The following is a 14,022-nucleotide window of genomic DNA, read 5'->3' on the forward strand; positions in this document are numbered from 1 at the left end:
AGCGCAGGATGTCTTGTCGAACGCTATTTTTAAGTCAAATAATAGGGTAATTTAAGTGAAAATCTTTAAAAGCCTATAGTCCCGAAGAAGGAGCAGATATAAATTAGGTAAAATCAGGTATCATTCAGCAAGTATATCTATTTTTAGGATCCATTGACCGCTTGGAGCGTGTTGCTTATAAATCCGCTAAACTGTTGAGGATAGCTGTGAACAAGTTCATATAATTTAACCCCCTCCAAGAATTTTTATACACAAAAGTTGGAAAAAATAACTATACAAACGTTCATAAAATCTTAATTCTTCGTCATGGGGTAATGGCGCAATGGGTAGGGTGTTGGCCTGGTAATCTAAGGGTTCCCGGTTCAAGCCCCACCACGTGCAAAATTAACTCTGATGAATTGAGCCATACTGATGAGCCCTAAAAGGGCGAAACACTGTGTCTATGGATATTATATAAAGTAGTGTTTTTTTATCTATTGAATAAGATCATATTTCTCCTGTTTAGGGAAACATCACAAAGGTCTTTGGGTAGTTTTAGGCTATACTACCCTTCTAATACAGAGCCCCATGATTCTAGGTTTGTAACCTTTTGTATAAAGTAGTACGGTAGTTTGTCTGTTGCCTAAAATCTCACTAACCACTTATCCGATTGGGTTCTCCATCTTGGAGAACCTTCAAATAGTTTCCAGTTACGTTTTATTTTATTTTTATTTTTCTATACAAGTCTTTGGATGGTTTAAGACTATTGTTCTGTTTTTTTTTCCAAATACAGAGCCCCTAGAAGCTAAGGATGCACCCGCTAGTATCTATAAAACTATTCAGTATGAATTAAAATTCTTTTACTTTTAACTTGAAAATATCTAGCCTTGACCCTTAACATGGATATAGAATATATGTGGATATAATGACAGCGGAAAAATTGTCATCAATTTAGGTTGCTAAGACAAACATCACTTTTATGTCAGTTTGTTCATCCAGTAGGTGGGAAGGTAATGCGACAAATGGGGATGGATGGAAGGATAATTAATTTAGTCAGCTACAAAGTTCCCTCTATCAGAGTACATGATTATCTGGTGCAACATCCAAGTAATAATAAATCCATTGCCTCAGCCTGAACATGTTTCTATGTTTTTAGATGAAATGAGAATTAGATTGGAGGGATTCCATGTAATAAAGATAATTTTAAATATTAGCACAGTAATACTAAAAGTGGTTTAAAAGTTTGGACACTATTAATTTGGAACCATCAACCAACCCATCAAAATTCAATAAGAGTAACCAATGTTTTGGATTCAATCGATAAAAGAACGTGATTATAAAACATTGGGTACTAGTGTAATTTACAGTCCAATATCATCTCTCTCCATGAAGAGACAAAACATCTTATGTATGAGCATGTAAGTTTAAAATATCATGCTGTAATTGTTATAGCATGAGAAAGAATAGAAATAAATTCTATAAAATTCTAGCTAATAATTTTTTAGTATTTGCTGCTTCATATTAATACCAAAAGGGGCAAAGGGAAAATAAATATCCTTAGATAAAAGTAACAGGATCTGTGTGTGTGTGTCTGTATGGAAGGATCTTACTAAACGCTAAACCGATAGAGTTCTCCTTTACAATGTAGCATCTCATAGGTCCTGGGAAGGTTTCTAACCATTTTGGGAGAGGGTACCACCACCCTCCCAAGAATCACCCCTAGAAAAATGAATCATGTCTACATAAGACAGAAATTTAAAAAAATTGATGGAAATCTTAATTTATCGTCAATTTCTCGATCCCAAAATCCCTGCCAAAAAATGTGGAGTGCAATTTTGACCTTTGATCTAAATGATGATAATTTGACTGCTTTTTATCCAAAACACACACAACTCTGTACGCCTTGCCAGGGATATAAAAGGATAAGACAATGGCCGATAAATTAATGTCCATCCCCAATGATGATACACAAAACTACGCCTTCTGTAGATTAAAACTAGTGGTTGTAAGACCATTAAAAATCAATAAAAGTCCCCAAAGTTGTTATGCCAACAAATTATAAAACTTTGGGAGACAAGTGTTATAAACACCCCATTGTCCCCTCCCTCCCTGACTTTTTATCCTAACACACAACTGTACGCCTAATATGGTTCGGTTTTAAAACAATAGGATTATTCTTTTTTCACTTTTTTTTAAGGAGACATTTTTCTCATATAGGTTTTTTGCAGGGAGGGAGGGAGGTTTTATAATAACGGTGTCAACTCTTCTTGATTCTTGATTAGTATAGTTAATTAAGTTGAGTGACAAATTGTAATCTACACAAGAGTAATTTTAGGTTTTGTTTTATTAAAAAAGAGTGTTGAAAAAAAATTGTGAAAATAATGAAATGCAAAAAACAAGAAAACCAAAAATTTAAAATTAAATTATAACTTTCCCTAGAAAATTGCCAAGTGATAAGATAACTTTGTGTCTGACAGTTTGTCTACTAAGATCCCAGAAACTATAGGTCTACAATTTTTCATGATAACCTCGATATGGTTACTATCTTTATATCTTTATCTGTTATATTCTCAGGGATATAAAGGTATAATACAATTACCGGTAAATTGATGTACATCCCCAATGATCATACATAAAATTGCTACTTCCTTAGATTACAATTAGTGGTTGAAACTTTTGAACACTTAAATAAATGAACCAACCAAAGTTCAATAAAAGTTAAGAAAAGCTTTGATATAAAACATTGTAGAACAGTGTATTAAAAAGCCCAATGTCCTCTTCCTCCCAGCCAATTTCATAGAATACATATCAGTCTCCGTGAGTATAAAAATGAGAAGGATTCATAATTTCTAAAAATGCATCGTATTTTCTCTCAAACCAACTTTACAGGGATCTTAAGGGATAAGACAATGGAAGATAAATGCCATCTGAGATAAAACATTTATTGATTAAAAAGTTTGAACACAATCCAAAGTTTTTAATATTCAATTCGAGAGAGAATGATCTACAAAACTAAAAGAAAATCATTAAACTTTTATGTATTTTGAAGCATGACCGAAAGACAGACGGACAAAGCAATGTATAGATTAGATAAAGATTTCAGGAGTCTATCTTCAAAAGCAGCTAAGAAAATCATATTTTAGCCATAATGTTATGGACTGACGGACGGACGGACAAAGTAAATTCTAGAGTAGCTACGCTACTACTATTAAAAAAAGAAAATATATAAAAAGTTGATTAATAGAATTAAGCTGAGTCAGATATCTGTGTTATTTTGCGTATCATCATTGGAAATGTACATTGTCTTATCCCTTCAGATCCCTGCATATTTATATAGTAGCTATGCTAATACTAAAAAAGAAAATATATAAAAAGTTGATTAATAGAATTAAGCTGAGTCAGATATATAACATCTACAAAAAAAGTTTCTATCCTACAAACAAGTTATTTTGTGTATCATCATTGGGAATGTACATTAATTCATCGGTTATTGTCTTATCCCTTTAGATCCCTGCAATTTTACAGAGTAGCTGCGCTACTACTATTAAAAAAGAAAATATATAAAAAGTTGATTAATAGAATTAAGCTGATTCAGATATCTGACGTATAACAAAAGTTTCTTCCTTATATAGATAGATAGATAGATAGATAGATAGATAGATAGATAGATAGATAGATAGATTGATAGATGGATAGATAGATAGATAGATAGAGAGATAAATAGAGAGATAGATAGAGAGATAGATAGATGGATATTCAGATATCTGACGTATACAACACAAAAATTTCTTCCTCCTATAACCCAGGGAGGGAGGGGACAATGGGCTGTTTATTACACTAGTCCCCCAAGATTTTATAATATTAATTTCTTATTTGTTGGAGTATCAACTTTGGGGACTTTAAGTTCATTAAGTTGGGGTTTCAAACGTTTCAAATACTTGTTTTAATCTTAAGAAGGGGTAATATTGTGTTTCATCATTGAGGATGTACATCAATTTATCGACTATTGTCTTATCCCTTTAGATCCCTGCCAATCTTTATATAAAAGTAACAGGATGTCTAAGAGTGTGAAGCAAAGGATCTCACAAACCGCTGAACCAATATGACTATCCTAGGATTTATAAATCCAAAGAGAAAGCTCCTTGAAAATTATCCTTTTTTTTAACTTTTACTTTTTAAAGTTAAAAATTAAGTGGAGCTTCAACTTATTCTTTCCCCCTTTCCTTAGGTGCCCCTAGAGGCCTTTAACTTCTTTGTACCATTAATTCCTGACTTTTTATTTTTGAGTAAACATGTAAAAAATGTGAAATAGTTTTGTTCCCAAATAAATTCAACATAAGAATTACTTTCATTATCTTAAAAGGTTAAACTCAAATTTGGCGAGCTTTTTTTGTGCCACCTTCTGTTTAATTAAAAAACAAACCTTTAAACAAACAAAAGAGGTTAGGTAATCAAAAGCTTTTATTTCATTTTACCTAAATCAAATTACTACAGTCATACCTCTGACATAGCAGCAGTACGATCATTTTAATGTTATGTTACTTTTAGATCCTATCATTGTTAAATAGATATATCTAAAAATAGTAATTTATCGCATCGTATTATAGATAGCTTTCTGCGGATATTAAATTGAAACATTATCAAATTAAAACCATTTTTGTTAGCCCAAAGGAGCCGAAGGCACGGGTAAATAAAAATGGTATTAATTTTATTATCTCTATTATAATATTTGTGGAAAATTATCTGTAATACGAGGCTATACACGATTTCTCAGTATGGCTGAAAAAAACTTCTAATCCAGCAGATATTAATCGGTTTCAAAGCGATTCTGGAAAATATGTTATTTTGCTACAAAAAAAACAAAGACACCCACTCTTTTTTTATGCATTTTTTGTTCATTCCGCAAAAAATAGCAAAATTGCAAGCAAATTCTAAGCGTGCCTTTAAAAGCTTTGCAATTTAGTCAAAATGCAAAATGTGGGGGCTCAAAGGGAGAAAAGCAGGTTTAGTATAAAAAGGGAAAGTGAGAGGGGGAAAATACAAATTGGGAGCACTTCTCCCTGTGAATCGAGTTTGGAAACAATGTAAGAACCTTTAGACTTTTAAGTATATGAGCAACTACTATGTCACTACTCATTTTTTGTTAACAGGGAGGGAGAGGATATTGGACTGTATATTATAATAGTACCTAAGGTTTAATAACCATGTTATCTTATCTGTTATCTTATGAGTACTTCTATTTAATTTTGAATGGAAGGCTCTAAACTTTTCCATCAACAATCCTAATCTACAGAAAGAGGGAAATAATAATAGAGGTTGTATTTTAATATATCGTTCATTACTTTTTCCCATAAGATTCCTGATTTTTCAAAATCTTATAATCTTACCTTTAAAACCAAACAGTATTATGTCCCAACTCAAATTCTCAAAACCATACTCCAGGGAGCCGTGTTTTTGGAGGAGTGGGGGGGGGGGGGGAAGTTAAAATAAGGAACTGCAGCATAATTTTGTTAATTAAGAAAATCATATACCACAAGAAAAACATTGAAACAGGTTGCCTCCATAATTTGTGGTTTTTAAACAGGGTTCTCAAGAGATAAGACAATTGGCGATAAATTGATACACAGACCCAATGATGTTAAACAAAGTGCCCTCTTCTGGGAACTAACGAATCAAAAGCCTATAAAAGTATCAAAAGTTTTTAGGCCAACGAGTAAGATTAATACTTTGGGTACTAAATATAGAATAGCTGCGCTAATAAAGAATAGAACTATTAAATTAATCTTTATGACAATGCATTTAAGATTTTAGGCTTCAAAATTTAAGTTGTGTTGTATTTTCTATTTTTATGATTTAAAATCATATATAAAAATCAAATATTTCTAGGGGAGATTTCTCTTGGGAGGATGGTGTCGCACAACCCCAAAGTAGTTATGAATCTGCCAAAGACCTATAAGAAGCTACACTGTAAATGAGAACCATATCGATTCAGTTGTTAGTGAGATCCTTCGGTACTGACAAAGATCCTTTTACTTAATAAGGGTTTTTGTGCTTTTATAATTATTTACTAAGTATATTTGTGATAACTTTTATTTAATGAAATCTTCCAATTTTTAACATGTACAAAACGGCCTGCTTAATTGCTTCAAGATCTATATGTCAGATCTATATAGGAAATAAATGTCTATAAACGAGCTCAAGTTTTCCAAGGAATATTTGTTTAAAACTCATAGTGCTCCAATAATCCATAATAAACTCTCATTGCCCAGAACGATAAGACCCATTATTTTACTTTATTAAAAAGAAATTCCTTTTTTTAATTTCATGTTGCTATTTACCTTATATCAATGTATTTAATTTCTAATCATAAAAAAGAAAATTTAAATTTATAAAATAATAAATGTAAAAAAACTGTTTTAAAAGAATTCGATTGTGGCGACACTTTGTGTGTTCAAATATTAAACTAAAATTGTAATCATCATCATTAACCCTTTGGTGATGGTATTGTAAAGAAAAAATATAATTTAAAAAATTTTTTTTAAATCATTTAGATTATTAAATATTTACTTTCTTTTATATAGTAATGCCGGGTGAGGAAAATAGATTTATTGAGAAATAGATATGCATATAGAAAACTAGCCAATAGGGAGATAATTATATCGAGCCAACTCTAGTATTTAAAATTGAAGAGTAGAAATTTATCTTTAAATTAAATATGAAGATTAATTTTTGTATTCTTAGTATATTTTCTTTATTTGTATGTATGTTCTTCTAAAACTGACATTTATTTATAGCTAGATAAATGTCTATATTTCCAGTAAAATTTCCATAACCATAAATAACAAATAAAATTCAATTAACGTCCCCAAAAGTTGTTAAGCTAACGAATAAGAAAAAAATATTATAAAACTTTGGAGACTAGTGTAATAAACAGCCCAATGTCCCCACTCTTTCTGGATAATAGCTGAATATTGAATGCCTAAACTCTACGCTGGATTGGTTGAACACACTACGTGTGTGTGTGTGGTCAGTCCAAATAGGTTAATTTTACCTCTTGACATGCTTTAATAGTTTTTCTCATGGATCAAAGGAAAAAAGACAATAGCCTATAAATTAATGTGTATCTCCAATTATGATACATAAAATTACCCAAAAGAAATCGCCTCTAAAAAGAAATAACCCCCCTTAAATAAAATTTCTTTTTTTTCTTTTTTTAAATGTAAAAAAGCTCCTTTAAATGATGAACTTTTTACTATATTGACAACAATTATAGAAAGCTTCAGTCCAATAAAATGCGGGAAAAAACAATATATTTATCTTAAGCAATGAAATACTATTTTTTCTGTACCAAAAATGTCTGATTTTTCCCATTTGCTTGATATATGTATCTAAAACTATTTCATTAGAGGGCACTATATTCCAAAAGATTTTTATTACCCAAAACCTAAACAAAAATCTTTCATTAATAAGTGTAAGACCATTTGTCCAGCCGTTTTTTAGATCTTAATAGACAAATAATATAAAGTAGTAAGCTTTTATTTGTCTGAAGCTTAAGATCTCAATGACTATTAAACCGATTGGGTTCTGTATTTTAGGAGGGTTCATATAGGTCCTGTGAAGGTTTTAGACTTTTAGATTAAAGTCAACGGTTGGTTTTAAGCTATTATTCTAGCCTCTTCTGCCATGATGACTAAAAAGGCATCACCCATTTATATTTTCTTTTCGACAAAGCTAGTGAAGTATGTCTTGTGGTGGTTTAAAGCTATTTTTCTACACTCCCTTAAGAGACAAAACTAGGGTCAAAAAGTTTTTTAGAATTCTACTCCAGATTAATATTAGGGGCCTAATATAATACAAGCAAGAAATTAGCTTTGAAGTCTTTAAAACATAAAATATTACAGTACGATTACAACAAATGCTAGCCTGATGTCTAAGGGATCTAAGGGGATAAGACAATGGCCGATAAAATAATGCACATCCTCAATGATGATACTTAAAATTATCCCTTCTGTAGATTACAAGTATTGGTTCAATCATTTAGACGCCTAACTAAATGAACCAATCAATCAAGATTCAATAAAAGTCACCAAAATTGATGAGCCAACGAATAAGAAAAAAATATTATAAACTTTTAGGAACTAGTGTAATAAACAGCCCAATGTCCCCTCCCGCCTGCTATCTTATTGTCATGCTTTAGTGGCAAAGCTCCTTTGAAACAATTAGTTTAAGGCTGCAATTAAAATTCAATTTAGAAATAAACACGGGCCTTCACATATATTATTAAATAATTTGGATTTTTAACTAAGTATAATTTTACAGATATAAAAAAATGGAGGGAGAGGAAAATGAAACGTAAAATTCAACCCTTTCTTCCTTAAATAATTATCAAGCTAATAACAATAATACATTTTGCCTCAATAATAGATGAATAACGCAGACAACCACCTAGCCCTTGTAATGGGCTTTATACTCTTTTGTAGCGACTTGGCTGTGTTTATATTTCCAACGCTATTGGATGATATTCATAGACCCAATTAAAAGTCTGCACAGTCCTCCCCAACCTGTGGGTATAGTTATAAATAATACATGCCCCCTCTATTCTTTTACTTTAATAGAAAAATATTTTTTAAGACAAAAGTCAAATCCATTTTCAAACCCTTTTAAACTTCTTATAAAGGGAGGAAGAGAGTTAAATAAAAGACTGTTTATTAAACTAGTCCCCAAAGTTTCGTATTGGTTAGCTCAACAACTTTAAGGACTTTTAATGAATTTTGATTGGTTTGTTCAATACGTTTAATGTCCGAACGTTTCAACCAATAATTGTATTCTTTAAAAAAGGTAATTTTGTGTTTCATCACTGTACATCAATTTATCGGCCACTAAAACAACCTTTAAGGCAAACATCAAATCCCTTTTCCAACCCCTTTAACTTCTTATAAATCTTGAAGAAAGGGGTAAAAAGTGTATATTAGGCATTTTAATTATACACGTTGATTAACAAAAAAAGGTATTTAACAGACAAACAAACTGATGGATTATGACAGGGTTATTCATGAGGCAGGGAAAGGGTTATAGAAACATTAAAAAAATATTTGCTTGTAAGTTTTCCGCCATTCTAATAATTTATGTTTGATTTTCAACTTTTAGTTCAATAGATGTACTTTTAAAAAAAGTTATAACTGAATAAAAATTTTTTTTTTGAAAATTATTTGTTTTTTAACAAAATCCCCTAACAAAAAAAATCAAAACAATTCTTTGTTACTTTTGATTGATTAAAATGTAATTGTAAATTAACTTTAAGTATTTGTTATGTAAAATGTAATTAGGAAAAAACATACTTATTTGCTTAATTTAATTGGTTAGATTTATAATAAGAAATACAGATGTGTGATGTATAAATATGTAGATAGAAAGAAGACTTATTATTAGAATTATTAAGAAAAAAAAGTTTAGATAGAAAATGAATAGAATTCTGTCCATATAATATATACCTAGAATATAAAAATAGAATCGATAAAATTAAACAAATATGACACCATCCACAAGTACCAAAGCACTATACATTCAAGGAAAGTCAAACAGACAAAATTAATTATTGAGAAGATATTCAGTTGATTAATACGCAATAATTCATAGAAATCACGAGTTTATGAATAACCGACAAACTCGAGGACACTTGATGCTCATTGAAATCTATACCAAAAATATCAGCGCCTATCTTCAAATAATATAATGATATAATGGATTAAAAATATATGGACAGATGAACGTTACCTGTAATTTTCTGCATGGAAGACTGAGAATCAACAACGGGACAAACTTTGGCGGTTGATTCCGCCGTTTCCCCGCCGCTGTTTGAACCAGAACTGTGCGTTGAAAGGCGAGAACTCACTGAAAACAAACAGAAAATTAAATCCACAATATATTATATCTAAAAACGGGAGAGAGAGGACAATGGTCTAGTCCCCAAAGTTTTGTATTTCTTTTCCTAAGCGTTGTCCTAACAACTTTGGTAACCTTAGTAAATTTTGATTGGTTAATTCATTAAGTAGAGTGTCCAATCGTTTCAACTACTAATTCTAATCTAAAGAAAGGGTAATTTTGTGTATCATCATTGGAGATATACATCAATTTATCAAACATTGTCTTATCCTTAAAGATCCCTGCATTTTAAAAGTATTAAATGATGTACTCGACGTCTGCTATTGGCACCGTCCCTAGAATCTAGAAGCTTTTTGTGTTCGATAAGGTTGGGATAGCCTAAATCCTTCCAAGGACATTGAGAGGCTTTTCTTAAATTGTGAACTCGATCGGTTCAGTAGTTATCAAAATATTAAGCTACGTACAAAAACCTTATATACTACCACTTTTAAGAGGATTACTTTATTTTTTATTACATAAAGATCTCACATAAATTAAAACGACTAAAATCTACCCAAAAACTGCCCCGGTCCCTAAATATTTCACACAAGAATAACATGTATAAAAGTTATGTGGGCAAAAAAACAATTACCCATGCCCTTATAAACCACTATTAACACCATCTGTCTTTAGCAAACATATTTTCTTACATCATAATATCACATAATATCAAAAAAGACTAAAATCTTCCAAAAAATTGCCCCCCTCCCAAAATGTTTCACACAAGAATAACATGTATAAAAGTTATGGGCAGAGAAAAAAAACAATTACCCATGCCCTCATAAACCCTTCGCAGAAACAAAATATCTAGGGTGTGCAATTAAATCCGCATTTGATCACAATAGCAGGGATCTAAAGGGATATTACAATGGCCGATAAAATTTTTGTGCATCCCAAAAAATGATACACAAAATTACCCCTTATGTAGATTACAATTGGTGGTTAAAACTTTTGGATTATCAACTCAATCAACCAATCAAAATAGAATTAAAGTCCCCATTGCCAAGTCAAAGAAACCGTTATTATAAAACCTTGAAACTATTGTAATAAACAGCCTCAAAATGTCCCCTCCCTCCATTTAAACACAAAAAAAATAATAAATTGCGGCTATTTGCTATTGTAATACATGTACGAAAGTGTAGAAACACCACAATATATATATTTCAAATCTTAACTTATGAATTTATGTATGCATGTATGGACATACAGAATATTAAAACTTTAATTTTTCTTTTTTTACTGTATAATATCTTACTGCTATTTTCTTCAAGACTATTCGGTACCATGCCAGGGAAGGAGGGGAAATTGGGCTATCTATTTAACTAGTCCCCAAAGTTTTATAATAACGTGTTCTTATTCGTTAGCTTAACAACTTTTTTGAATTTTTAATGGTTAATTCTTGGGTGTCTAGAAGTATAAAACGCTAATTTTAATCTGCAGAAGGGGTAATTCTGTGTATCATCATTGGGCATGTACAACAATTTATCGACCATTGTCTTATCCCTTTAGATCCCTGATTAGGTAACTAAATACTTGTCAATATTTTAATTATTTTGTGGCACCCGACTATAGCATTTTGAATATGTAGTAAGAGATCGCAAAGGGTTAACAAAAAATGGACCATTTTATGACCCCAGAAAAGCAAAAGATACTAAAAAATTTCATAGAATACAAATTTTACATTAAAAATGGGTTAAGATATCTGTGTACCTTCAGTATTTTTTTTAATGTATAATAAGAATTGATAAAAATACCCAAAGTTTTAAGTAAACGAATGTGAGAACGTGTTTAAAAACTTTGGGTACCAGTATAATCTACAGTTAAACCCTGGAGTTTTATATACTCTAGTAATCTCTATCATATGACAGTCTATTAATCTCAAATATGAATTTTAAAATAACTCATGAAACACATTCTCAACAAATAGTTTAATTTTCTCACAATTACAAAATATTTCGTTGTTTATAATTGTATTCAATAAGATCTTGTAAACGGCTGGACTGAATTTTTCCAGCATGGCTTCGAAACCAAATAATATCCGCTGAATTAGAATCGGTTCCGAGCCATACTGAAAAATAATGTATCGTTTCGTATAAGAGACAATTTTCCACGAATATGAAAATGAAAATCATAAAATTGTCAGCCCGGGCCTCTTGTGGCTTTATCTTCAAATTTTTAATTATACTGTCAGCGGAAAACTGTCTATAATACGATGTAATAAATAACTATTATCCTTTCCCCTTAGCAGTGACATATTAGGGTTATTAAACAAAGAATCTTTGTCTTAAATGTTATTTTCTTTAATCATAGCATAGATTAGTAGCGAAGCTACTCTTTTGTTGATGTTTGTCCGTCTATCCGTACGTAATAAACTAATCATTTGTTATTGACTTATATAGTATTTTTGTGTTTGCTTCTAGGGTTTGAATAATATGGCCGTAAACCTGCCCAAAACAATTTTAATCAGTTATTGCTGGGCTACTTATAGACATAGTACCCCTTGTTTAAACATTAATAAATCATTATTTACATAATTAAGAATAAACAGAACATTAATTTCAAAATTTTGTCTTTGTTTTTATAATAGAGGAATTGTCGTATTAATTTCTTTGTTGATAACACTAGTGGCTGCGCTCCTAAATCTTAGAATATCTGATACCCAAAGTTTTATAAACATGTTGTATAATTCGTTGGATGAAAAACATTGGGAACTTTTACTTAACACTTAATTTGTTTATTCCAACAAACAGTGTCCAATAATTTTAATCTACAGAAAGGGTAGGTAGTTTTGTTTATTATCATTAAGGATATACACTAATTTATCGCCTATTGTCTTATCCCTGAAAATTAAAGCTCCTTTGTTGTAAAGGACTAAAACTTTACCCTCAAATATGTCTTGGCATGTTTTTCAGTATTTTTATGTGTGGAAGATTAAAATATCGGCCATTGTCTTATCCCTGTTCTCCCTGAAGAACTCTTGAGTTGTAAGATAAGATTCAATTGCAGGAACTAACAAAGTGTGGTCACGTTGCAGCTCGGGAGGGAGGGGACAATGGGCTGTTTAATACACTAGTCCCCAAAATTTTATAATAATGTTTTCTTATTAAGTTGAGTGTCAAAACTTTCTAACCACTAAGTGTAATTAACAGGAGTGATTTTGTGTAACATCATTGTAGATGAACATCAATTTATCTGCTATTTTCTTATCCCTTTAGATTCCTGAATGAAATATGGTACTTTATAAAAAAAAAGGTTATGTTTGGTTAGGTTATATTGGATACTTTGTGGACCCAAAAGAGTTGGTGATTACAGGTAAAGGACCCGCAAGCATTAGAAAAATTATTTACAATTTATTATAAAAGTAAGGGGATTTTACTATTCGAGTTACTTTAAGGGAAAATACCAAGCTTACATTATTTTTTTGCTAAACAGAAGCCACACTATTATTGAAGAAAGGGATGCAAAATAGGAACACAGGGATGATACAATGGATAATAATTTAATATTTCCCTTTTATTTTATTTGTAAAGGTACCTTATTCTATTTTAAAGGAGAAAAAGGGGATGGGAATCGATTTATGTGCAATTAATCTCTCCCTTCCTCCCTGGCACCAAAGTTTCTTACTATGAGATGCATAATAAACAAATAGTCAGGAAAGGAGGGAGGGGACATTGGACTGTAAATTACACTGGTACCCAAAGTTTTGTAACTTGTTCGTTGACTTAAAACTTTGGATACTTTTATTGAATTGTGATTCGTTGGTTTCAAACTAGCAATGTCAAAACTTTTAAACCCATAATTTAATCTAAAGTAGATGTTACTATGTTAACAATCATTGGAGATGTTAATTAATTTATCGTCCATTGTCTTATCCCTTAAGATCCCTGACAAGTAGGACAGACAAAGACAATTTCTTTATGTGAATTTTCCAAAAATTTCCCTATATAATATTGAAATAATTTCATTAAAAGCAAGAATAATCATGCACATAAGAAGCACAGCAATTGTAGATTATTAATTAATTTAACCCTTGTCTCTAGGGGAGGAAGGGGTAGGCCTTGAAAATAGCTGAAAACCATTTCCAAGATATCTATAAACCTTATCTGAAAAGTACATCTAATT

At 31.0% G+C, this 14,022-nt stretch overlaps 1 protein-coding gene across 1 annotated transcript in view; it reads right to left on the bottom strand.

Annotated features, from left to right (window-relative positions):
* Positions 1–14,022, bottom strand: part of LOC145334319 (teneurin-m-like) — a 229,148-nt gene that overhangs the window by 114,506 nt on the left and 100,620 nt on the right. Inside the window, exon 8 of the mRNA XM_080179731.1 lies at positions 9,754–9,870. Coding sequence (XP_080035857.1) covers positions 9,754–9,870 — 117 coding nt within the window. The remainder of the gene's footprint in view (positions 1–9,753; positions 9,871–14,022) is intronic.

The sequence above is a fragment of the Acartia tonsa genome, chromosome 12, assembly GCF_053477335.1.
Source record: "Acartia tonsa isolate MP-2025a chromosome 12, ASM5347733v1, whole genome shotgun sequence".
Lineage (NCBI taxonomy): Eukaryota > Metazoa > Arthropoda > Copepoda > Calanoida > Acartiidae > Acartia > Acartia tonsa.